This window comes from Eupeodes corollae, chromosome 1 (genome assembly GCF_945859685.1).
Source record: "Eupeodes corollae chromosome 1, idEupCoro1.1, whole genome shotgun sequence".
Classification (NCBI taxonomy): Eukaryota; Metazoa; Arthropoda; class Insecta; order Diptera; family Syrphidae; genus Eupeodes; species Eupeodes corollae.
This window is the reverse complement of record NC_079147.1, coordinates 155,362,645-155,390,216: the sequence shown is the minus strand read 5'-3', so window position 1 is coordinate 155,390,216 and position 27,572 is coordinate 155,362,645. Positions and strand designations below refer to the sequence as shown.

At 38.7% G+C, this 27,572-nt stretch overlaps 2 protein-coding genes across 2 annotated transcripts; one reads left to right on the top strand and one right to left on the bottom strand.

Annotated features, from left to right (window-relative positions):
* Positions 1 to 9,453: 9,453 nt before the first annotated feature.
* On the top strand, positions 9,454 to 24,273 carry LOC129938946 (developmentally-regulated GTP-binding protein 2). Its single transcript, XM_056046786.1, has 4 exons — positions 9,454 to 9,646; positions 9,752 to 10,059; positions 10,113 to 10,670; positions 23,877 to 24,273. The coding sequence occupies exons 1-4, from the start codon at positions 9,583 to 9,585 to the stop codon at positions 24,036 to 24,038; spliced, it is 1,092 nt and encodes a 363-aa protein (XP_055902761.1). The 5' UTR covers positions 9,454 to 9,582; the 3' UTR covers positions 24,039 to 24,273.
* Positions 24,260 to 25,921, bottom strand: LOC129938945 (nuclear pore complex protein Nup58). Its single transcript, XM_056046785.1, has one exon. It carries the CDS (start codon positions 25,777 to 25,779, stop codon positions 24,346 to 24,348), a length of 1,434 nt encoding a protein of 477 aa, XP_055902760.1. The 5' UTR covers positions 25,780 to 25,921; the 3' UTR covers positions 24,260 to 24,345.
* Positions 25,922 to 27,572: the final 1,651 nt, after the last annotated feature.

Genomic DNA, 27,572 nt, shown 5'->3' with positions numbered 1-27,572 from the left:
TATTTATTCTCTGTCTCTACAAACTCTATAACAGTCCATAACTGTCGATCATCTCTAATGGGGATGGTGCAACAGTTTAATATTCACCTTTGCTGGGTGCCGGGCCATAGAGATATTCCAGGTAACTGTAAGGCAGATGAACTCGCCAGGAACGGTACAGTACAGCCCATCCTACCACGTTTGGCAAGTACTGGCATACCAATCGCTACTTGTAAACTGTTGCTAATGCAAGACGCTGCGAGGAGGGCAGGTACCAGGGGGAACAACATCACTACGTGTCAAGCCACAAAAAACATCTCTCCAACACTGGATTTAAAACGTTCAAGGTGCCTGCTCTCTCTAAGCAGATCGCATATAAGCTCGATAATAGGTGTCATAACCGGACACTGTCTAATAGGAAAGCACGCCACGAGACTAGGCGTATTCTCAAATGACTTTTGCAGAAGCTGTATGGACGAGGAAGAGGAAGAAACGGTTCTTCATCTTCTCTGCACATGCCCTGCTCTAGCTCGAAAACGACAGCCACTATAACCTAACCTAACCAGGCAGTTAGTGCGAATGGTGTTCACTATCGTGATATGATAAGGATCTTTTTATGGCTCGAATGGGAAGATTTGGATGTGGATGATATGTATTTGCCACTCAGCTAACAAAACAGTGGCTCTTTTACGGGACAAGTTCAATAAGGAACCGTAATGGCATAGAACCTTAATTATGCCTCAACGTCAGCGAAAATTTGGAGCATCGGATTGTTGCGAGGCAAGAGGAGGTGTGGAGGTGGAGGAAGTGGAAGGGTAGGATAAGGATGAGGTAGGAAAAAGAGATAGGAAGATTTGGAATAGGTTAGGTGGGATTGTTGAGCTCCGGGGGACGCGGCCTGCTTGCGGTGCACGGCGTAAGCTCGTCGGACGGGGGGATCTTGCCCCCGAAACTCAACCTCGCCTGCAGACAAAAACATAAATCAGGCCAAGGAATGGGAAAAAGGAAGGATTGATTGATACATACTTGAAAGTTGCATAAGTGTAAAGTCCAATGCTACTGGTGCTGATGATTTGAATCCAATTTTCATTAAAGCTATTCTTCCATTGCTTCTACCTCACTTTATACATGTAATAAATACAATTATTACCACTGGCATTTTCCCGCATCAATGGAAACAACAAGTTGTTCATTGTTGACTTCACTGGATGATGGTTGAAATTTTGATGTATACCTTTTAAATAACGAACTACTCTTTTTAATTCAATCCAATCTTCTTCTGTTGGTTCACATGTCTTTTGACTTAGAATGTAAATTGCTACGGATATGTCAGGTCTTGTATTAAGTGCAATACATATATAATAAGCTGGCAATCAATTTTTGATATCTTTTATTGTTTTTAAGTCCCTTCTGTGTTTTGTTTGATTTTCCATAGGATGGATCAATTGGTATAGTTGATGGTTTTGCTGCTGAAAGTCCGGTTTTTTTCTACAACGTTATCAATGTAACTCGACTGCGAAATTGAAATTAAACCTCTTCCTTATCTTTCAACATCCAGTCCTAAATAATTTTGAATTGATCCCAAATTACTTATACAAAAATGTTTCTTAAGATCTTCTTTAAATTTAATTATATCTTCTTCATCATTTGCTGCTATAAGAACATCATCAACATAAATGAGAACAAATGCATTCTTCTTTTCTTGAATATAAAAGCACGGGTCTGCTTTACTTTGTGTAAAACCCATTTCGACAAGTGCATTGTGAATGTTCTTGTTTCATGAACGAGCTGATTGTTTAAATCTATATATCTCTTTATTGAGCAAACAAACTTTCTTATCTTGATTTGAAACCTTAAAACCTTTTGGTTGTTCCATGTATACTACCTCCTTCAAATCACTATTAAGAAATGCTGTCTTGCAATCAATATGATGAATCAAAAGTTTCCGTTGTCCCGCTATTGCAAATAATGTTCTTAAAGTTGTATGAGAAACAACTGGTGCAAATACCTCTTCGTAATCGATACCATAACGTTGAGTGAATCCTTGCGCTGCTAAACGTGCCTTAAATCTTATACCATTCGGTTCTTCTTTGCGCTTAAAACCCCACTTACAACCTACAGGTTTTCGATCCATTGGCATATCTAACAAGCTCCAGGTATTGTTATCTTCCAGTGATTTCATTTCAGTTTCCATAGCTTTCAACCAGAATACTCGATCTGGTCCACAAATAGCTTCTTCATATGTGACTGGATCTCCATCTTGAATTTGATTAATGTACGTGACCGGTGGTATGCCTTTTGCATCCTTTCAATTCTTCTGAGCTCTTGTCCTGGCTGGTCTGTTTCTGGTTCTTGTCGTTGCTGGTTTGTTTCTTCATCATAAACATTTTCATCTATAAGGCTGTGAAAAGATGAACTTAAATAGTCAGTATCTTGTTGTTTTATTTTTGGCTGTGAGAATTCAATAAACATATATTTTTCTTGATCTTTCTGTAACAATTCTCTTGATTTTTCTTTAGATTCCTTATCTATTGAATTCTCTTCTGTATCTGACCTGTTTTCTATACATCCTTGTTTGATGAAAGTAACGTCTCTTGATATATGTATGCGATTATTCTTTTGAAGCATACGACTTTTGAGTTTCAATATTCATACCTAAAGCAAGTCCCTTCGATTTCATTTCTTAAATTGCGTCACTTGATCGATGACAAAGTAGTTTGTTGCAATAATGTGTACATTTTCCTGCACATTTTACTTTCGTTACAAAAATATTTTCATGCTGTGACAATTAATATAGATTTTCTTGAATTCTTGCAACGGCAACTGACAGTCCATTCTTATAAATATAGCAAGTGTCATCTTTAAAATTAACTTCACATCCTTAGCCGTTAAATTCTTTACTGAGATTAAAGTACTTGTTAAAAAAATACAGTAGTTTCCTTGCGAAATTCATTTAAAAGATTGACACGAATTTCTCCCTGTCCTTCAGACTGAATTTGTGTTCCATTAGCTAGAATAACATTGATTTTGACGTTTGGATTAAATTTGCAAAACAGATCTCTATCTTTACAAATGTGACATGAAGCTCCGGGATCCACAAACCACTTCCCAGAAGTACTGTCAGAAACAATTGAACAAAAATCTTCACTCACCTGTTCTGTTAAGACTACGAGTATATTGACTTTTTGTTTTGGCTGCTTTTTCTTCCATTCAATATGCCTTACTCAATCTCGTTTCAGATGTCCTTTGGAATGACAGAAATAGCACTCTACCTCAAAATAGTTTTTCTTGAAATGTGTTCTCTTCTTAATGGATAATAAGGCATTTTGGGATTCTTTTTCTTCAATTGGATGACGCATCCTGTATTCTTCAATTAATTTTGATTCCACAAAACTAATCGTTAGATCCGCTTCCGGTCTTTATTCCAATGCAGTTATCAATGTATCAAAACTACTAAGTAAACTGCTCAGAAGCATAGCGACATTCCAGCTTTCGGTGAACGATGATTCTCCTACATTTTTCAATTTTGTGAACAGGTCCCGCATCGTACCAATGTGACTTTCCACATTCCCACTTTCTTCCAGATGAAGATTACAAATATCACGCATTATGCTCAATTTATTGCTTAGTGTGCATTTTTCGTGCTAAGTTTGTAATGTTGTCCAAACTTCCTTAGCTGTTGTACATCTTCGGACATTTGTAATTGATCATCTTCCAAAGATAAACATATTGTTGCTCTTGCAATGTTATCTTTAGTCTTCCAGGCATCTTGTTCGTTCTCCGGTCTTTCTTCAGAAATTGTTGCCCATAGTCCTTCCCTCATCAGTAGCATTTCAATTTAATATTTCCATATAAAATAATTTGTATTAAAAGCTTTCAAAGTTGCGAAGCAGCAACAAGCCTCGGATACGGACGGATTTACTGTTGACAATCAACGCAAACGAATAAAGGACAATCAACTTCGGATATGCACGTGGAATGGTCCCTTAACAGACCACGTGTGGCCGAAGAATTAGCGGAGGCCCTAGACCGCTATAAAGCAGATATCATCCAGGAAATACGATGGGATGGGCTGGGCAAAAAGAGGATGAAAAACTGCGATATTTACTATGATGGCTGCTACCACGAAAACTAACAGCGCTTATTTGGATGCGGCTTCTTCATTGGAGCCAGACTTAGACAAGAAGTCTTAAGCTATAGGTGCATCAATGAGCGTCTCAAGACCATACGCATCAAGGCTAAATTCGGCAATATTAGCCTGATATGCGTGCACGCCCCCACAGAAGAGAAAGACGACAACACCAAAGATATGTTCTTTGAGCTCCTAGATCAAACACATGAGCAGTGCCCTAGCTACGATATTAAAATAGCCATGGACGATTTTAATGCCAAGACATCTTTGGTGAAATAATCGGGAAGAACAGCCTGCACGGCAACAATTCCGACAATGGAATCAGGCTCATAGATTTTGCTGCGGGGCGAAACGTCATGGTAGCCTGTAAGCGTTTTCCACACCTCAACATCCACAAAGGAACTTGGACTTCTCCAGATCAATCTACCGTCAACCATATTGACCATATTACGATCGACGCCAGACACGCTTCCAGCATTATGGATGTACGAACTTTCCGAAGAGCTAACAGTTACAAGTAACCTCTCTCGAAGTTCTCTGCCGCCAACACAATGTATCGAAAACCAGTGGCAATAGTGCCAAGATGCAATCAGAGAAGCCGCCTCTGATGTGCTGGGTTTCAAACAGCCACCAATAAGGAACCCCTGGTTTGATGAGGAATATCGGCAGGCAAATGCAGCCAAACAGCAGGCACGCAAAGCGGCGCTGCATAAAAGGACGGGAGCTGCTCGTGAGCTCTATGAGCAGAAAAGGCGAGACGAACGCCGACTTCTCAGAAGGAAAAAGAGAAGGCATGAGAAGCGTGCGGTCGAAGATGTTTAAGAGCAGGAATGAGGTCCGAAAGTTTTATGAACAGGTGAAACGAAATTCATAGGTACATAAACCTAGAAGGCTGCAAAGACGAAAGTGGAACCAGTCAATGCTGAGAATATGGAAGGACTACTTCTGAAGACTGTATAACGGCGACGACGAACTGAATTCCGCTGTCAGGCAGGATGATCCATTCAATATAGACGACGAAAGCCAACAATCCCGTCCTCCCGACTTAGACAAAGTAAAGATTGCCATATCTAAGTTGAAGTCTAATAATGCCGCTGGAGCGGATGGCTTGAATGCCGAGCTCTTTATAGCAGCTGGAGATAAGTTGGTTAGGAGCATGCACCAACTTATCTGTAAGATATGGTCGGAAGAAAGCATGCCCGATGAATGAAACCTCAGTATTGTTTGCCCGATCCTAAAAAAAGGAGACCCTCTAAACTGCACCAACTATAGAGGAATAAGTCTACTTAACATCGCCTATAAAATCTTCTCTGCCGTAATATGTGAACGTCTAAAGCCCATCGTCAACAACCTGATAGGTCCTTATCAGTGTGGTTTTAGACCAGGAGAGTCCACAGTTGATCATATATTCACATTACGGCAGATCCTGGATAAAACCTAAGATCACCAAATCGACACCCACCATCTTTTCATCGATTTCAAGGCCGCATATGACAGCATCTACAGGGATGAGCTGTATAGAGCCATGTCTAGTTTTGGCATCCCTGCCAAACTCGTCCGTTTGTGCAGGATGACCATGGAGGATTCACGCTGCTCCATAAAGGTTTGAAACAACTCAACAGAACCTTTCGATGTTAAAAAAGGTTTTAGATAAGGTGATTCGCTGTCATGTGATTTTTTTAACATAGTGCTTGAAAGAATAGTGCAGAGCTCACACGTCAACACTAGATCCACTATCTTTCAAAAGTCTCTCCAATTACTGGCATATGCTGATGACATTGACATAATCGGAAGAACTCAGCGTGATGTCAATGGGGCTTTTGTGAGTATTGAGGCAGAGGCGGCAAAAATGGGTTTAACGGTTAATGGGGGCAAAACAAAGTACATGCTGTCGTCTAGAAAGGACATACAACACCGACATCTTGGTCAAAACGTCACTATCGACAGACGTAACTTTGAGGTAGTCAAGGACTTCGTCTACCTAGGCTCCGCTGTAAACGCAGAAAACAACACCAGTGCTGAGATCAAACGCAGAATAACTCTTGCTATCCGCTGTTTCTTTGGACTAAGAAAGCAATTGAGTGGTAAAGTCCTCTCTCGAGGGACCAAAGTGTTGGTATATAAGACCCTTGTCATCCCCGTCTTGGTATACAGTGCAGAAGCATGAACCATGACAAAAGCGAATGAAAGCACTTTGGGTTGGTTCGAGAGAAAAGTTCTTCTTGTGATCTACGGTCCCGTATGCATCGAAGGGGAGTGGAGGAGAAGATGGAACGACGAACTGTACGGGCTGTACAGCGACGTAGACTTAGCCAGAAGGGTAAAAGACCAACGACTAAGATGGCTGGGTCAAGTAGAGCGCATGGAAACCAATGCTCCGGCCCAGAAAGTCTTTGAATCCACACCTATAGGACGGCTTAGTAGAGGAAGACCGCGGTTCAGGTGGCGCACACAAGTGACCTCACCCGACTTGGAACGCGAAACTGGAGACATCTAGCTAGGGACTGCGCTAGATGGAGAAGTTTGTTGGGTGAGGACCTAGTTCACACAGGACTGTAGCGCCACCTTAAGTAAGTAAGTAAGTATATCTTGAATTGTTCTTTAACTTTATCTTTAAATTTTCTGTATCTTGAATTATTTCTTTAAATTTGCCGTATTTTTCTTATTTTCCAATGGTTTGGGTGTCTGGGCCCATAACCAATTGAAAAACTTTATGGTTCTCAGTAATAAATCGGTAGTCTTTATAAAGAATTTATAAAGTTCTTTATTGAAATTTCAGAAAACTTAATTATAAAAAACAAAGTATAAAAACATTCAAGTTAATATAGAATGTTTCTTCAACAGTAACAAGATTTTAAAAACAAATAGAATTGTAAGGATTTTGGTGCCTTGGTGATACTATAAAAAATATAAACACGTTTGTCTTCACTATAATCTTGGCTTGTGGATTTCTCGAATTTTCTATAGTGCAGAATTGAGTATCTTCAATGCGAATAGGTTATTAATTGAATTGATTTTTAAATCGTGACCTCCAGTTTGTGTAACGGGTCGGTTCATCAAATTTGTGTGAAGTTCTATTTCCGATTTGTTCCTTCAAGTAGGTATTCGCCTTAAAAATGAACCCAGAAAGAAGATGAACATGAACATGAACATGAACAACCCTAATATATCTATTTGTCACTTTCTGTCAAATACTTTCCAGCTGTCACCACGATCTGTGTGGTGTCTGTTGTCAGCGTCAGCATCAAAAATACTCCATTTACCAAGATCGGAATCTTTCGTACGTTTCACTCTCCCGAACCCGTTTGTTTACATTGTTGTATTTGTAATTTTGACAATTAGTCCATGAATAGATGTGAAAACAAACAAAAAAAAAACGATGCCGTGGGCTAGCGGCACTTTGCAAAGCAAAAACAAAATGGGGTGTTTATTAAGTTTGTTTTCAGATTTTCCTTTTTACTTTTTTCGATGAAAAACTCAGTTTTAAGCTTTAGTTTTGCAGTCATTTTGTTGATAGGGAACCAATGTAAATTTTTTCTTGAAAAAAGCATGTTCAACACCAGTTAAATATAATTTATTCACTCATTTACAGCAATCACTACGGAATTGTTTAAATTTCATAACTAATTTCGGATTATTGTATCAAAAATGCGTTCGAAGAACCATCAAGTTAAGGGTGCGAGCGCAATTTATTGAATTTAAAAAATTTTTTTGCAAGTAATTAAAATCTGTATCAATTTAATTAATCCAAGTATATTTCTAGTTTGTTTTTGATGATTTAAGCTTGCAACTATTTTTCACTTCCATTTTGATTAATAAATATTAATTTAAAAAAAAGAGTTATAATCGAAAAATATCTCATCCATAATAATCTTGATTGATGGAAGCATACATGTATTTGTTATCAAAAAAATTATGCTTAAAAGAAACACCAAAATTTAAAAAAAATAATCAGAACGATTATAACGAACTTGTTGAATAAATGCATAGCAAATAAATTGCAAATTTTGACGTTTATTACAAAACGAAAACGTCAAAAAATCGTTCTGAATCTATGCACAATTGATTCAATAGATCATGTAATCGACATGAATGTTTATTGTTAACGTACAGAACTTTCTTTTAGTGAATTCCCAAAGTTTAACGCAAAATACTATTTTCATTCATTCCTTAAAAATGTTAAGTTACCAAAGTTCAAGTTTACTTATTATTGTTTGAAGGGTATGTTTAGTAAAAATGCTGTTAATAATGAAAACAAATTAATGAGTTTTATGTATATGTTTTTGTTTTTCTAAATATAATAAATACTATTGTAGATTACTTTTTATAAAATGCAGAACAAAGAAGAAAGTGTAAGTAAATAATGGTTTTCAGATATAAAGCAGAGGTTAGCTTAGAAAAATATTTTTGAGAAAGCCAATAATATTTAAGGTATTTAATATAAAAATATTTAAGGTATTTATTGCACTCATTTATTTGGTATTGTGTTTAACCATATTAACTAATTTTGTCCTTAAAAATGCTTTACACAAAGCAACTTATTTTTTAAAACATGGTTCCCTCAAACTTGTATTCCAAAATCTAACTACAAACAAAATTCTAACTCTAACATAGTCCCTCAAAAAGAAATTTTCAGAAATATTCCTGCAACAAAAATTTGCTCATGCAATTATCGAACTGTTTAAATGATGAAAATACTAATTTAATTGAGGAATCTAAACTAGCTAAAGTTGGAAATGGAACTTCACAAGTAGCATTGTCTGTACAAAAAAAATTTTGAGGCATTCGCCTATTGTTTCCACCTGAACTTCTAACGTCACCAAAACAATGTTCTAAGCCAACTACACCTGAACGAATTTTCTGTTTTGTCGTTTTACAAAGCATTGTGTTATACTTTTGTCCATTTCCAACTATACTTAACCAGTTGCAGCTCATATTGCGTTCGCAAATAATTTAAGTAAATAAAAACCAGCACTAATAAATCATTAAATATGTATTTGGTCAATCTCATTTCATATCCATTAACATAACATTTATTTTAAATGAAATTAAAAAACTAAACAAATCTTCCAATTTAAAACCATGTCAGAACTTCACATTCTGCTGGTTAGGATTGTTTAGTTTTTGAACGAGGCCACAAAACATTCTAAATAAAGCATTTAGATGTGCTTGCAGATTATAATGAAGCATTTTGATGGGCCGGAACACTAAATGTGAGAATGTGTTTGGTTTTTGCATCATTTCACGCACACTTTCTCACATTTAATGTGTACTTAGCTTGTAGGCAAACCGAAATGTCAGTCTGAGATTCCGATCTTGGTAATGGAGTATTTTTGGTCAGCATACGGCGTTTTCTTCGCCTTAAAAAAGTAATCGAACGAATTAATTGCAAATATAAAAGGAAAACATTTATTCTTCATGAATATTCCAATTTACTGATACAAAAATAAATTACTCAAAAAACCACAACAATGGGCATTTTAGAAAAGATTTCCGAAATCGAAAAAGAAATCGCAAGAACTCAAAAGAATAAAGGCAAGTTGGAAGTTTTCCTTTCCTTGTGCTTCTCCGATCTTCTTTCAATACATAGGTTAACTTGTTTCATATAAAAAACTTTATTTGTCTTACAATACCCAACAGCTACTGAATACCATTTGGGTTTGTTAAAGGCGAAACTAGCAAAATATCGCTCCCAATTATTGGAACCATCCAAGAAGGGCGAGAAAGGTGATGGATTTGATGTGCTAAAAAGTGGAGATGCTCGCGTGGCTCTTATCGGTTTCCCGTCAGTTGGTAAATCCACTCTACTATCGACACTTACCAAAACCGAGTCCGAAGCGGCCAACTATGAGTTCACAACACTCACATGTATTCCCGGGGTAATTGAATACAAAGGAGCAAATATTCAACTTTTGGATTTGCCTGGAATCATTGAAGGAGCCGCCCAGGTTACAATCTCATGTTTTTTTCTTAAATTTATTTAAAATCCTTTAAATCTTAGGGCAAAGGTCGAGGAAGACAAGTTATAGCTGTAGCACGTACAGCGGATTTAGTTGTTATGATGTTGGACGCAACTAAGCCAAATGTCCATCGTGATCTTCTAGAACGCGAATTGGAATCAGTCGGAATCCGATTGAACAAACGTAAACCCAATATTTACTATAAAGTAAAAAAAGGTGGTGGTTTGAGCTTTAATGCAACATGTGCCCTAACACGTTGCAATGAGAAAATGGTGCAAACTATTTTGCATTCCTTTAAAATTTTCAACGCCGAAGTGCTCTTTCGCGAAGACTGCACCGAAGATGAGTTCATCGATGTGGTAACTGCTAATCGTGTCTACTTGCCTTGTTTGTATGTCTACAACAAGATCGATCAGATTTCAATTGAAGAAGTCGATCGGCTGGCGCGAGAAGACAATTCAATTGTGGTCAGTTGTAATATGCAATTAAATCTTGATTATTTGCTAGAGTCCCTTTGGGAGGCATTGCAGCTGATTCGAGTGTACACTAAGAAACCCGGTGCACCTCCAGATTTTGACGATGGCCTTATTTTAAGAAAGGTAAGATTTTTTTTATGTTTAAAGTAAATCGTTATCAGTTCTTCGCTTTAACTTAAATGTTACTAGTAAAAGATTTGAATACAATTTTGTAACTAAACTAAAGCTGTTTCAGGAGATAGATATTGTGCGAAGCTATAATATATTACGTATTCTTTTAAAAATAGGATTCGCTTATTTTTTTTAATGACTACCCTTATAATGGTTGAAAATAGTGCCAGAAATTCGTAAAGATGTTTTGAAGGCCTGTCCATTGCAATGATTCTGATATATTTATTCTCTTTAGGTTGATGGGCTGACGATGGAATACGCTGTCGCTTAGATCGTGGTTAATCTGTTGTAATACCCCGAAATATTGATCTTCCCTTAAAGAAAAAGAAATAATTAAAGCCTTTGACGACTACGGATTGTCTTGTTCTAGTCTTTTAGAGGCTTTGATTAAACCTAATAGGCTGTTATCTAGAATGTTTGCGAAATATGCAAGATTATTAAAAAAGTGTCTGCCTAAGACTTTATTTATAGGAAGTGAGCAGTGTCTTCTTCTGTTATTATACTTTCAAGCATTCGTAGAGATTTTTTGTCTAGGCGCATAATCGAACGAGATTTACTTTTGTCGAATTTTGACCCCCATAATTTCCTGACTGTGGCACAGGTTTTGAGCCTTTTGCATATTTCATTGGACTCTTGTATTATCGCATTACCAATGATCTGTTTTAGTTTACAGGACGATGTGGCCATTGGTCTATAGCCACACGCTCTGTGTCGATGACGCTGCTGTTAACAAAGCAGCTTTTAGGCTATCCAATGGATTCAAATCTGGACTCCCCGACGGCCAATGTGAAGCTGCAATAAAATCAGGAATATTTGTTCTAAGCCTTGTGTGGTTTTGGCCTTGTATGCTGGAGCAGACTCTTGTTGGAAGACCCATCTTTTCCCGTTGAAGAGTGTATTTGTTAATCTCTTAACAACACCCTCGAGAACAATCTGCTGATATACTTTTGCTTCGGTTTTCACTCACCTTTATGGGAAACCCCCCACCAAACCATTAGTTAAGCGGGGTGGTGTCCACGCTGAACCCTTGAAACAACTTTTTTTGCTTCTTTAGATGACCGTTATATTTTATACACGAATATAAAAAGGATATTCCTCGATAGTTCGACATCTCAGACCAACTTCCTTTTTTTGTGGATCGGAAAAATGATTGATTCCCTAAATTCTTGAGGAACCATACCTGTTTCCAACACCTCGTTGTAAACTGCATTAAGCTTACTTATTAACTCAACGGTTCCATACTTAAAAAATTCCACTGGTATCCCATTGGAGCCTGACGCTTTTTCATCCTTCATTTTTTTCATTCCTGCATTTACTTATTCGTTGGTTATATTTGTGTGCAAAACTTCATTATAAATACCCTGATGTGCAAAATGAAAGTTGTTTCCCTTATGAATTGGGTTTAGCAAATTTTTAAAATGGTCTGCCAAAATCAAGGGGATCAGGTAGGTAGGTAGAAACGGCGATCCAACCTAGCCTGAGATCCAATTAGCGCTGTAGTGCGCCGTTTTGATACCAAACACTCGTTTGACCTGTGATTGAAAGGGACAGATTTATAGAGAAGCTTTATAGCGATTATGTTAGAGCCATTTTGTCGCATTGAGAAAAAAGATTAGGTCTCTAATCTTTGTCTCAAATATCTCGTCAAGTTCGTGAAAGAATGCTTTTCCAAAGTATTTTATTCTAGTGTTTGCCAAAGCAGGACATTTGCAGAGGAAATAGATTATCGTTTCACTTTCTCTTTGGTCACTACAACTACGGCAAAAGGTGTTGTAAGAGATACCCAGTTTCTCTGCATGAACTCCTATAGGCCAATGTCCGGTACAAACCGCAACAATCCTGGCTATGTCTTGCCTTGGCCTGCATAGAAGATCGTTTGAACGGGTTTTATCATAGGTTGAGTAAATTGCTCCATCTTCGGTTTGATTCAGATTGGTAGATAGAAAAGATTTTATCCTTCATATCACCAAGAGAAATGTTAACCATTTCCGCAAGTGAGCTATGAAGGGCCGATCCTTGCCTGGCTAGCTCATCAGCCCGTTCATTTCCCACGATACCACTATGGCCGCTGTGACCATAAGGTTTTGACAACCAGCTGTTTGATTCCTTCAGCCTAATAGCGCTGCAGGAAACTATGTTTTTAATAAAAAGGTCGATTGGTAGAAGATCCAAAATAACGTTTAAGGCGTCGGTTGGGCAAGTACGCATGGCCCCTGTGGTGCCCGCGCAAGCTGTTCTCTGAACCTTCTTTAGCCTATCAATATTATAGGCTTTGCTAAGAGCAGGCCACCACACAATCGAACCATATGTTAAGATTGGACGTACTACGGCTGTGTACGTCCATAAAATCATCTTCGACTGAAGTCCCCACTTTTTGCCGAAAGTTTTGCTGCGGGCGTAGAAGGCAACACAGGCCTTCTTAACCCGTACTTCAATATTTAGTTTCCAGTTTAGTTTGGGGTCGAGTATAACTCCCAAATATTTTGCACTGGAAGACAATAATAGGATTTGACCGTTGAGTCGAGGTGGCGTGAAGGGCGGTACTTTAGTTTTGGTGGTAAAGAGCAACAGTTGAGTTTTACTTTGGTTAACTCCTAGTCCACAACTAGTGGCCCAGCTGCTAACTTTCTTCAAAGCTGACTCCGTGATTTCACTAATCACAGAGGTGTACTTTCCTGACACCAATAGCACCAAATCATCCGCATAGGCTACCGCCTTCACTCCACATCTCTCTAATTCAACGAGAATTGTATCCATGACCAGAAGCCATAGAAAAGGCGAAAGAACACCACACTGGGGTGTTCCCTATTCACGTGTTTTGTTGCGATTGTATTGCCTAGAGTGGCTCGAATCTTTCTACCACTAAGCATGGAAATAATCCATTCTCGAATGAAGTCTTCTACACCGAACTTAACGAGCGATTCTTCTATGGATTCGGTAAGGACCTTCTATGTCTAGGAAGGTGGCAAGAGTAAATTCTTTATAATGGATTGTTTGTTGTACAGTACGCGGATTCGTGACCTCGCCTACCCACTTTCGGGATAAAAACTACTTTGACCTGTCTCCACGACATGGGCACATGTTTTAGAAGGAGGCATCCTTTGAAAATTTGTTCCAGCCATGGAAGTGCCACATCATGCAACTTTTGAAGCATAACTGGCAGTATGCCATTCTGGGATTACCTTGGTCTTAATCTGCGGTTTTATAAAAGAGGTCGTATTGGTTGAGCAAGGGGCTCAACTTGGGATGGATTTTAAAGGTTTTACCATTCAAATTGTTCACCAACTTCCAAAAGTCCTTCGAGTTCATACAATTTGATAACCGTCTAGCTTCTGTCTCAAAGTATTTTGTTTTCTTTATTGTCTTTTAAAGTGCTCATGGCTTGAGCGACGATAAGCTCTTAACCATCCAAATGATAATTTTCTGGCCCTTTTACGCTCTTGATCAAACCAGGGCGTTATAAAGCTTTCGTGTGCTTTCCTAATACTGCACAACGTTCTCGGATATGATGCTTTCATGGCCTCTTCTAACTGATTTAGATTATATTGCTGATAACTTTGGAGGGAAGTGTTAAGATTTATTTGGTATTGAACTCTATTTTTTTGGTTCCACCTAAGTTTTGGTATGAGTCTAATAGGGTTTGAGTCCTCAGTTGCCATCGAAAGTCCACAAGTTACAACTAATGGAAAGTGGTCGGAAAAGGGCACATTTTCAAATTTGAACTCAATTATTCGGTCGTTCCAATTACCACTAATAAGGCTGTAATCAATTATCGAACTACCCTGATTGCCGACAAAAGTAATTTCGCCTTCCTTATCCGCTCAGCTCGTTCAATTGGTAATTCGAAGACCGTAAGAGTTACAAACATCCAATAATTTTGCTCCCTTAGCGTTACAGACTGTATCTTTAGACTTCCGCTCTATCCCTCTAATTCGGTTTTCGTTTCCAGCTTTATTGGCTATTCTGGCATTCAAATCTCACACCACCATCAGATTTGAAGAGCTCTGTTGTGCCACAAATTCTTCAAGTTTCGCAAAATCAGTTTCCCAATGGTTACAGTTTATGTATGTTGGGTTTCTGAGATGATGCAAGAAATATTTACACTAGAGTTCAATTTCTGTCCCACTGAGAAAAAGAGATTGTTTTTACAACCGTTCTACGCGAATTTGTAATTCCTTACCACGCTCTATCTTTGCAATGCTCAAGATTTTAAAACCAATGTTGAGTAATTCAAATGGTCAAGTTAAATAAACCTTCTCAATCGTCCACCTCCTTTTGAGTACAATTTGGGTTAGATACATTTTTTTGTTACTTAACGTGGCGCTACAGCCCGTGTGAACGAGGGCCTCACCCAACAAACTTCTTCAAACTACTGGGTCTCTAGCGAAATGCTTTTAGTTGCACACTCCAAGTTGGGTGTGGTCACTTTCCACTTGTGCGCGCCAACTAATCCGTGGCCATTCGCTACTGCGCTGTCCGGTGACGCGGGTTCCATGCGCTTTACGTAACCCAGCCATCTCAAAAGTTGGTGTTTTATCCTTCTGGCTAAATCTATGTCGCTGAACAGCTTGTCGTTTCATCTTCTCCTCCTCTCACCTTCTATGTATAGGGACAGCAGTTTACGAGAAGATCTTTTTTTTTCTTGAAACGAACCAAGTTGATTTCATCCGCTTTTGTCAAAGCCAATAATAGATAGATTCATTTATTAAACAGTTTTTAAATATTTTACATGATCGTGTTACAATGCTTTAAATGAAAAAGAGTTTACAATGGCCAAAGTAGCCGTCTGTCAGAGTGAGTAACATATACTTATAATATTTTAAGTGATTTAATTAAATTCTGAAATAATTAGTTTTCGGTAGTGCAAAGCTGCTTCGCAGTATTTATAAATAACGTCCCAAATCGAACCATTAAGTAATTTTTTAAGTTCTTCTAAGGTTAATGTTGGTTTTTCAAAATACTGGATCCTCCAGTTTCTCAATATTGGGCAAATACCTATGAAATGAAACGTGTCCTCTCTAGCATGTTGGTTACAAAGTGTGAAGCAAAGATTGAAATAACAAAGATATTTTTCTGCAACTATTTGTATCGGTGAAGTAATTATTTTCGTTGAGATTATAGACCAATGTCGGGTATATAAGGCGATTTTCTGATTCATCATATAAACGGTGATTTTTTAAGAGCTTGAGAACTTTTTTTTTTAAAAACGTATAAAATTTGCAAAATCTCATCGATTCTTTGTTTGAAACGTTAGATTGGTCCATGACATTTACTTTTTGAAGATAATTTCATTTAAATGTTGACCGCGGCTGCGTCTTAGGTGGTCCATTCGGAAAGTCCAATTTTGGGTAACTTTTTCGAGCATTTTGGCCGGAATAGCCCGAATTTCTTCGGAAATGTTGTCTTCCAAAGCTGGAATAGTTGCTGGCTTATTTGTGTAGACTTTAGACTTGACGTAGCCCCACAAAAAATAGTCTAAAGGCGTCAAATCGCATGATCTTGGTGGCCAACTTACCGGTCCATTCCTTGAGATGAATTGTTCTCCGAAGTTTTCCCTCAAAATGGCCATAGAATCGCGAACTGTGTGGCATGTAGCGACATCTTGTTGAAACCACATGTCAACCAAGTTCACTTCTTCCATTTTTGGCAACAAAAAGTTTGTTAGCATTGAACGATAGCGATCGCCATTCACCGTAACGTTGCGTCCAACAGCATCTTTGAAAAAATACGGTCCAATGATTCCACCAGCGTACAAACCACACCAAACAGTGCATTTTTCGGGATGCATGGGCAGTTCTTGAACGGCTTCTGGTTGCTCTTCACTCCAAATGCGGCAATTTTGCTTATTTACGTAGCCATTCAACCAGAAATGAGCCTCATCGCTGAACAAAATTTGTCGATAAAAAAGCGGATTTTCTGCCAACTTTTCTAGGGCCCATTCACTGAAAATTCGACGTTGTGGTAGATCGTTCGGCTTCAGTTCTTGCACGAGCTGTATTTTATACGGTTTTACACCAAGATCTTTGCGTAAAATCTTCCATGTGGTCGAATAACACAAACCCAATTGCTGCGAACGGCGACGAATCGACATTTCACGGTCTTCAGCAACACTCTCAGAAACAGACGCAATATTCTCTTCTGTACGCACTGTACGCATTCGTTTGGTTGGTTTAATGTCCAATAAAGTAAACTGAGTGCGAAACTTGGTCACAATCGCATTAATTGTTTGCTCACTTGGTCGATTATGTAGACCATAAATCGGACGTAAAGCGCGAAACACATTTCGAACCGAACACTGATTTTGGTAATAAAATTCAATGATTTGCAAGCGTTGCTCGTCTGAAATCCCGCGTGATCTGTCAAATACTAATGCATGAAAATCCTAACCTTAAAAAATCACCCTTTAGTTTTCTCTGCGTTTTATATCTATTTCTCTTATTATTGCATACATTTGTATTTTTAGTTCTAAAGGTCTTTGGCTATACCAACTGACTCCGCTATTTTTGTATAAAGGAGTGAAAAAAAAAAATGGGGTGGCGCAACAGTCCGTTGTGAACCAGGGCCTAGTGACTTACAACTCTCAACCATTCCTGTGTGCGAGTAATGTTGTCAGGAATGGAGGGGACCTACAATTTTATGCCGAATCCGAACGGCTAGTTTGAGAAAGCACTTTTTCATGACAAGAATTACTCTTGAAGGATTTGTCAATTCCTCGCAAGAGGCAGTACCCGCGAAAATTAATTTTTTTAAATTAAGGTGGCACAGGCAGGGATTGAACCCAAGACCCCTTGCATGACAGTCCAACGCACAAACCATCATGCCACGGGTACTACTTGTATAAAGGAGTGGTTTCTTCCAATAACGTAAAGTCCTAGAATGTGTTGTAATCTTTCTTGACTATAGGTTGAGATAACTTTTATAATGTAGTCAACATGGAGTTTTAGTGTGTATATGTAGAGGCCAATCCAGTTTCAAGATGAATTATGTAATTTGGTGTATTTTTAGGTAGCTGACATATCTTTTTAATGAAGAATCTTTGAAGCTTTTCGACTTCCTGGTATTCTTGAAAACCCCAGACCTGGGCTCAATAGCACATCATTGAACTTAGTACCACCTCATAAACTTTGTATTTGATTGAATTCGATACCTCTTTCTTTTTTAATAGTAGATTCCAACTAACATTAATTGCATTTTTTTGTTGTGATAAGTTTTGATGCAAGATGTTGTTTCATATTGAAGGATGGAGTTACAACTATTCCAAGGTATTTTTAACTTTTGACGACTTCAATATTTTCTCTACCGTAATACCATTTCTCTCTTTGTGAAGAACTTCCTCTCGTATATCCCGCTATCATAACTTTAGATTTATCTATGTTGATAGTAACATTCCAAAGACTACAATATTCCTTTAACTTACTAATCATCAACTATAAGCTTTCAGGTGATTCGGCAAGTAGTATCAAATCATTAGCATAAAGAAGAGATTTTATTACTGTACTAGCTATGTTGATTCCGGCAAATAAGATGTCACATCATCTATGAAAAGGACAAACAACATGGCGCTCAACAAACATCCTTGTTTAAATCCAGTTTTAGTTTCAAACCATTCTGATGCTTTTGTTCCATCCCATGTTGCTGACTTAGATACGTTGTAAAGTTCTTTAATTATTCTTAACATTTTTGGTCGAGATTCCCAGTTGGTTTAATTTGAAGTAAAGAGCTTTTCTATCTATAGTATCGAAAGCGGCCTTGAAATCAATGAAGAAAATGTTTAATTTGCGTTGACGTAGTCGGAAGTCCTGGATAGTTGTATTTATCATGAAGATATTATCTGTTGTCGAGAAACCTGAGCGAAAACCCGATTGGTATTTACTGAGGAGGTTATTTCCGTCTACCCATTTTGTTATACGTGAAAGTAACACTGGTGTAAACATTTTTGCTATTGCGTTTGTAAACGAAATACTTCTATAATTTGTTGGATCATTTAAGTCTCCTTACTTATGTATGGGAAATATTAAAGCTTCTTTGAAAGAGTCGGGTACTTGGCCCGTGTTAAAAATAAAGTTAAAACTTTCGCATATTTTTGGAAGAATTTGGTTTGTTGCGTTTTTGTAAAATTCTCTTGGGACGCGATCTAGTCCCGCAGCTTTACCTGTTTTTGCTTGTTGAACTATTATAATTATCTCATCTTGCGATATATCTTCATCAAGAATTTCGTTTTCTACAAATGGTTCTGCATATTGTATAGACATGTTTAATGTTTTTTGGTTGAGCAATTTTCTGGGCCCTTATTATGAATTACGAAACGAACGGCAGAAAAAACGAAACTAGAAGAAACGAAAGTCATGGTGAAGAGCGATTATAAGATACGAAAATAGAAAGAAAAAAAAGTTGCCAGGCAAAAACGAAAAATGATAATTTTTTAAAGGAGCAACTAACTTCACTCCTATTAACAAATGTCAAAATATAAATAAAGTCGAGGAAGTTTCAAAAATAAATGTAATTTGCATAAATTCTATAAAATGTTTTTTCACTGCGACTATTTCCTTGAAAGCGAAGATGAATCCCAAACTAACGAAGAAGAGGAAATGCGTATAAAAGAAGAGTTTTAAGAGATTCAGAGAACCCAATGAGCCTTTCAAGTTCAACGTAAGTAAAGTGAAATCCTTTCCATCTAGTATTAAAAAAAAACTCCTTAAATATATTTTGTTTTAAGGAAACCTACACTTTTCCAACCATCCATTGGTTTCTCTGGAGGACCGCATGCATTTAGCTTATCAGTCAAAGCCTTCCAAAGAATTTTGGATTTGGCTTTGGCTTGGTTCGTCGGCAAGTAATTTTTTGCTATGTTTGGATTGGTTTTCATAAAAACTACCAGCAAATCCAACTGCTTAGCATTAATTGTAGGCCTAGAAGGTTAGAAATAACTTATTTGTATTTTTTTGACAATTTTATTTATTATTTACTTACATTTTTTGCGCACTTAACAAAACAAAAACCAACCAAACAAAAACAAAAAAATAAATGACATTTGACATCTACCCCCAAAACGAAAGCTGAACGAGAGCTGAAGGCACTCGTAAATAAAAATACGAGTATCGTCATTTTTACGATTCTCGTTTTTCTTAATCGCAATTTGACGATTTAGTGCCACTACAATCGTTTTTTCTAATCGCAATTTAACGAATAAGCGTTATTTTGAACGAGTTTCGTTTTGCATAATAACCCCCCTGAAGTGGTCTCTCAGTACGGTCCTTTTGTCCTTTCAGGATTTGTAATTGCCTCAATACTCCTTTGAATTTCAACTAGCCTTTGCTTGGCAACATTAGCTGAATCCCTTATTTTGTTGAATACATTGAAAGATAGTTTTCTCGCCTCTCTGCATTCAGTATCGAACCATTTTTGTTTCCCTACTTGTTTAGCGTTTTTGCAAGGAGTTAGATAACATTTTATGATGCATTTTATAAGTTTTTCCAACGATTCGTGGTCTGTTTGGGTTTTTATCTTAGCAAGGTTTTGGTCAAGTCTGTTCTCAAAACTGCTTTTATTACTCTCTTTCTATTTGAGTTTTCATGGAAGATGAATTGATTTTGTTTTATTTGTATCTGTTTTTGAAAATGTCACTTTAATTGGCATATGGTCTGACCATATGTTTGGTTCAACTTTGAAATGATTAACGTAATCTATCCTTACTTACTTAAGGTGGCGCTACAGTCCGGGTGGACCTGGGCCTCAACCAACATGCGTCTCCAGCCAGTTCAGTCCCTAGCTAGCTGTCTCCAGTTTCGCACGCCAAGTTGGTTGAGGTCCTCTCCCACCTGGGTGCGCCACTTGAGTCGCGGTCTTCCTCTACTGCGCCGTCCCTCGAGATTGGATTCGAAGACCTTCCGGGCTGGAGCGTTGATTACCATCCGCTCTACATGACCTAGCCATCTAAGCCGTTGGACTTTAATTCTGCTAACTAGGTCAGTGTCGCTGTACAGTCCGTACAGTTCGTCGTTATATCTTCTCCTCCATTCTCCAACTATGCGTACGAGACCAAAAATCACCCGAAGAATTTTTCTCTCGAAGCATCCTAAAACGCTCTCATCTTTCTTTGACAGGGTCCAGGCCTCAGCGCCATAAATGAAAACCGGGATGATGAGTGTCTTATAGATGGTGATTTTAAATGCTCGAGAGAGGACTTTACTTCTCAACTGCCTTCTAAGTCCAAAGAAGCAACGATTTGTAAGAGTTATTCTTCGCTTGATTTCAGCCCTATTGTCGCTGTCTGCATTAAAAGCGGTGCCTAGGTAGACAAAGTCCTTAACTACCTCAAAGTTATAGCTGCCCATGGTGACGTTTTGTCCAAGACGTCGTCGTTCAGTGTCCTTTTTTGATGACAGCATATACTTGGTCTTGCCCTCATTGACCACTAAACCCATCTTCTTCGCTTCCGTCGCAATGCTCAAAAATGCTCCACTGACATCACGCTTTGATCTTCCAATTATGTCAATATCATCTGCGTATCCGAGTAATTGGATGGATCTTTGGAAGATTGTGCCTCTAGTGTTGACGGTTGAGTTTTGCACAATTCTTTCCAGAACGATGTTGAAGAAGTCGCATGACAGTGCATCGCCTTGTCTAAAACCTTTTTTGACATCAAATGCATCGGTAAGATCTTTTCCGACCTTGATAGAGCAGCGTGCATTCTCCATCGTCATTCTGCACAAACGGATAAGTTTGACAGGGATGCCAAAACTAGACATTGCTCGGTAGAGCTCTTCCCTATAGATGCTGTCATACGCAGCTTTGAAATCGATAAAAAGATGGTGGGTATCGATTTGAAGCTCCTGGGTTTTTTCCAAGATCTGCCGTTGTGTGAATATTTGGTCGATAGTGGACTTTCCTGGTCTGAAGCCACACTGATAAGGACCAATCAGGTTGTTGACGAATGGCTTCAGACGTTCACATAATACGGCAGAGAGGATCTTATACGCAATGTTAAGGAGACTGATGCCTCTGTAGTTGGCGCAGTTTAGATGGTCTCCTTTCTTATGTATCGGGCACACTATGCTGAGATTCCACTCATCGGGCATGCTTTCTTCCGACCAAATTTTGCAGATGAGTTGGTGCATGCTCCCTACCAAGTCATCGCCTGCTGCTTTGAATAGTTCGGCGGTGATGCCGTCAGCTCCAGCAGCTTTGTTTGACTTAAGTTTAGATATAGCTATCTTCACTTCGTCAAGGTCGGGTGGGCGGAATTGTTGATCTGCGTCGCCGAGGTTGAGTGGTTCTATCTCCCTTACAGCGGAATTCGGTTCGTCATTGCCGTTATACAATTTGGAGAAGTGATCTTTCCATATTTTCAGCATCGACTGCGGTTCTACTACGATGTTCCCCTGATCGTCTTTAAAGGCTTCGGTTCGTGGCTGGTAACCTTGAGAGGTTTTTTTACCGTTTGGTAAAATTTACAAACCTCATTCCTGTTTTGACATCCCTCTATCTCCTCGATCGCGCGCTTCTCATGCTCTCTTTTTTTCCATCTAAGAAGCCGGTGTTCCTCTCTCCTCTTCTGCTCGTAGAGTTCGCGAGCAGCTCTAGTCCTTTTGTGCAGCGTCGTTTTGTATGCCTCTTGTTTCGCTGCGTACGCTTGCCGGCATTCGTCGTCAAACCAGGGGTTTCTCTGTGGTGGCCGTGTGAAACATAGCACTTCAGAGGCGGCATCTCTGATGGCTGCAAGGCAATGTTGCCACTGGTTTTCAATGCTTAATGCAGGAAGCATAGGACTCCTTAAGAGGTTATTAGAGACTCGATCGGAAAAGGACATGGCAGTCTCTTCCGATTGTAGCCGTCTAACGTCGAATCTTCTCACAGTACTTCCTTGTTTTGGCTTGGATCGGGATATCCGTAGCCGTACCTTGGCTACAACGAGGTAGTGGTCTGAGTCAATGTTGGCCTTTCGGAATGTTCGGACATCCTGGATACTGGAGAAGTGTCGTGCGTCGATCGAAATGTGGTCAATCTGGTTGACGGTTGTTTGATCAGGACGTAATCTAGTCATTTGCCAGAAATAGCGCAGTAGTCTATTACCGATTTTCCTTGTCCACTGATGTAGCTGAAGTCCCCATCTACATCACCCTCAAAGCAACCGTTTAAGACAAACAAATCATTATCTTGACAGAGCTCGGCAAAAGAGTATCCATTAGCGTTACAAATAGCATCTTTCGAGTTTCTGTGTTCTTTTACTTTGTAAGATGATATGACATTGTTCGATGCATTAATTTGTTTGTCTCCAGTACGTGCATTCATGTCACCGATCACCATTATGTATGGTTTCTGTTAGTCAAAGCCTGTGCTTCTGCAGCGCGTAGCAGGTCGGTGATGATAAAATTAAGACAATTTTTGTAGCTTCTGTCTCAATACTCACAAAAGCCTCATTGAAATCGCGCTGAGTTCTTATTATGTCAATGTCTGTCAGCAGCATATGAGGGTAATTGGTCAGATTTTGTTTAAGCTACTGCCCCTTGTGTTGTCATGGGTGCTCTTCGTTCACCTTCCAAGAACGATGTTAAAGAATTCACATGGGGGCACCATTATCTTGTCTAAAGCGTATTTTGCTATCAAAAAGTTCGGTAGTATTTTTTACAGAAGTGAAAACAGTACTGAGGTCTATTCATCGCGTATGCTTTCTCCCGACCATATTTTACAGACAATTGTGTGCACACTCCTAACCAAATTATCTCTGGCTACTTTGAAAATCTAGGTTTTTAAGTTATCTGCTCCAGCGGCTTTGCTAAACTTCTGCTTAGATATGGCAATTTTACTTCGTCTAAGTCGGAAAGAAGGAATTTTTGGTTTTTGGCAGTTATGTTCTTCGTCGACGTTAGATCTGTTTGCAGAAGAGATCCTTCCATATCCTAAGCATCAGAATAAATTATTTGTGGTTCATTTTAAATAAGTTAAAATTATTTGTCTAATTTAAAAATAGCTTTTAAGTATTTTTGTAATGGAAGAACATATTCCAGGATTTGTCCGAATTAACCATCACAACTATGTTTCAAAGAAAGTATTTATAGAAAGACAAGTTTAACTGTCTGAACATAGATTATATTAAATGCTTCTTAATGTAGTTAATGTGCCTTAACTTATTTACTTACGTTTTTATTTTATTTTCAGGGTGTTAGTGTTGAACACGTCTGCCATTCGATTCATCGGACGCTCGCTGCTCAATTTAAATATGCATTAGTTTGGGGAACTTCCACAAAATACTCACCACAAAGAGTAGGCATCAGTCATATAATGCAAGACGAAGATGTCATTCAAGTTGTAAAGAAATAAAGAACAAAGCTGGATTACGAATTCGAAAATGCCAGTCTTCTTCGATACAAGCTATTACAAAAATGTCACCGTGTTGTTTGTACTTTCCTCTTTTATATAAACCATTTTCTTCATCGCATAGCTTAGATGTGGTTTTGTTTAATTATTTTTAAATTTAAAGATTGTTCGAAGATTATGTTATTGGCCCAGAAAATATAGAATAATAAATAAAACGAAACCAATTACTGAAAAACAATGGATCTTTTTATTATGTTTCAAAATAAATTTTAAAAAACTAGTTGATAGTTTTGTTGTTGTTGTTGGTGTATTAAGTTTTACCAGTTTGGCCAGCTGCTGATGCTCCCATGCTAGACATGGTCTTGCCCAGAGCACTAATGCCACCCATGTTCGAAAACGGTGTCGGTCCAGATGTGATTTTTGAGGTATTCATATCGGCGTCGACGGTATCAAGCTTTGCGAATACATTCGACGAGTCACGAAGGCGGTACTTTCTTAAATTGAGGAATTGTTCCTTGTGTGCTTCGACTTTTTGATGGAGTTCGTTGAGCCGGCCAGCGAGGGAGACGAAACTTTCGTTTATTTGTTTGAATCCTCGTTTTATGTCGTCGGGACAAACAGCTTGTGGAGTGGTCAACGAACGCATGTGCTTTTCTGTGAGAGCAATTTGGTGGCGAAAATTAATCAAATCAGTTTCGTATTTCTGGACGAGGTTTTGGAAAAGTTGAAAGGGCGCGGAGTTCTCGAACTGCAGGCCAGCTGGGGTGTCTTGGGTACGTTGAGCCATTTCTGCAGTTTGCATAACACGGGAGGTTTCTTTGCGCAAGAGCTTAATTTGGCTGTAGTTTGTCTCGACGGTATTGGAGATTTCTTGAAGTGACCATTGAAAGGACAGAATCTCACTGGAGACGTTCGAGAGCTTACTGGTGGAGGCACGGCCGATGTCGGAGCTGAGGCTTTTCTGGTTTTTTATGTGGGCTTTGAGGACTTCAACGGTCTTGGCGATTTCCTCCGGAACTAATGTTTCCTTTACTTTGACGTTGTCCTGTTTCGATTCCCCTGATTTAGGCTGAGACGAAGCAACATCTAAGCCACCGAGGCCGACAAATGGTGCTGCAGCTGTTGCTGTTGATGTGGCTGGTAGAGAAGTGTTAAGGGTATTGAATGTGGGTTTAGTTCCAAAAACACCAACGTTGGTGGTGCCCAAACCTTTTCCGGCTGTGTTAAATCCAGTGAATGGGGTGGCTGCAGTTGTAGTTGTTCCAAAATTAAGACTGGCAGATGTTGTAGCTGGTTTTGCAGCAAACGAAAACGATGTGCCGCCGGCTTGAGTAGCATTTGTTGATGCTAAGGGTTGGGCAAGACTTACTGAAGTTGCAGCATTCGTGCTGGGATTTCCAAAACTAAATGTTGGTGCGGCTGCCGCTTGAGCTGGCTGTGAGGTTGGAGCAGCACCAAAGCCAAAACTTGATGTTGCTGCCGGAGCAGCAAGAGCTGTCGATGCGGCAGGCGCACCGAATGAAAACGATGTGGTTCCCTGAGCTTGAGCTGGTGCAGAAGAAACAGCTGGGGCTCCAAAACTGAATGCTCCAGCCGCTGGAGCACTTTGTCCTAAAGAAATAGCTCCGAATGCAGGAGTTTGGTTTGCAACGGCTGAGGTATTCTGTTGTTGAGTATTTGGTGTGGTTCCGAAGCTGAATGCGCTTCCTGCTGGAGCTGAACCGGGAACATTAAATCCAGACATTTATTTGTATCTTTATATTACACGTTAAAATTTAGAAAAATTATAATTTGACCGCCTAAATATTAAATAAAAAGAACTGAAACTTCAGATAGAAACAGAATTCAATTTTTCGATTTCAGACCTGTTTGATTTGATTGATGACACCACATGCATTTGTGTTTGACACTGACGGGTAGAGACTCTTTGGACAGTTTATATTTCTGAAAAGTTTCTCGGGCGGATTGATAAACAAGAGAACGAAATATGGTGTGTCTATGATGAACATAAACCACTATTTGTTTTTACCTAGCAAATTAGCTTCGAATATCTCTTCTTCCTTTATGAAGTGAGATAGAGCATTCTTGATAAATTAAATCAAAAAAATTATATCCTATTAATTTGAATACAAAAATTTTGAGAAATTTGTATGAGAAACTTAGCTTATACTTCTGAGAATATGAAAATGACAGTTCGTAAATATATAGGGTTTTTCAAAAATTGCGGGTAGATGATGAAAATGTCAATTTGCTGTGTGGCACGTATCCCCATCCTGCTTGAACCACATGTCGCCTAGGTCTATATGATTCAATTTGGGTAACAAGAAATAAGATACCATTGTTATGTAGCGCTCACTGTTGACGTTGACCGCCTCACTTATGTCGTTTTCAAAAAGTACGGACAAATTACATCGCTGGACCAAACTTTAACATTTAAGGAAGCATTATCACCTGGAGAGTCCCATGTGGGTTGGTGTCGTCCCAGTGTTGTCTTTGGTCATGAGCCATTGGTTTTTATCATTGAAAACAAACATTGGAATTTTTGACAGGTAGTCTATAACCATCATTTAAAATTTCTGTCATTGAAATTTCCTGATTGTTCAAAAGTGAAACGAATCTTTTCACTGATTCCTTTTTATATATTCTGAATAGTCCTATCATGAAACACAAAATTTTGTTACGGAAGGCGGACCGAGGTAGCGCTGCCTGTACGAAAATTAAGTGTGGAATCTAAGAGCGACTGGAAGTATAAAAATATTGAAATAAATAATTGAAATATATTACTCAAATGTAAACAAAAATCAGTCGTTGCGAACGTTACCTGAGATTTGTTTTTTCATACCTAATGAATGATTTGTTTTTAGAAAATTGTATTTTTTATTTTTGTGAAAGGTAGGTTGGTGTGTATTAAGCAGAATTGTGAGGACTTAAGTCTTGTCGTGAATGCAGTTGAGCCATGACTTAAGCTTGAAGTAAACTCTCAACGTAAATAGTCAACGCGTAGGAGATAGAACCACTCAACCTCGGCGATGCAGATCAACAATTTCGCCTACCCGACCTTGACGAAGTGAAGATAGCTATATCTAAACGTAAGTCAAACAAAGCTGCTGGAACTGACGGCATCGCTGCCGAACTATTCAAAGCAGCAGGCGATGACTTGGTTGGTCCTTATCAGTGTGGCTTCAGACCAGGAAAGTCCACTATCGACCAATATTCACATTACGGCACATCTTGGAAAAACCCAGGAACTTCAAATCAATACCCACCATCTCTTTATCGCTTTTAAAGCCGCGTATGATAGCATCTAAAGGGAAGAGCTCTACAGAGCAATGTCTAGTTTTGGCATCCCTGTCAAACTTATCCGTTTGTGCAGAATGACGATGGAGAATGCACGCTGCTCTATCAAGGTCGGAAAAGATGTTACCGATGCATTTGATAACAAGAAAGGTTTTAGACAAGGCGATGCGACTTCTTCAACATCGTTCTGGAAAGAATTGTGCAAAACTCAACCGTCAACACTAGAGGCACAATCTTCCA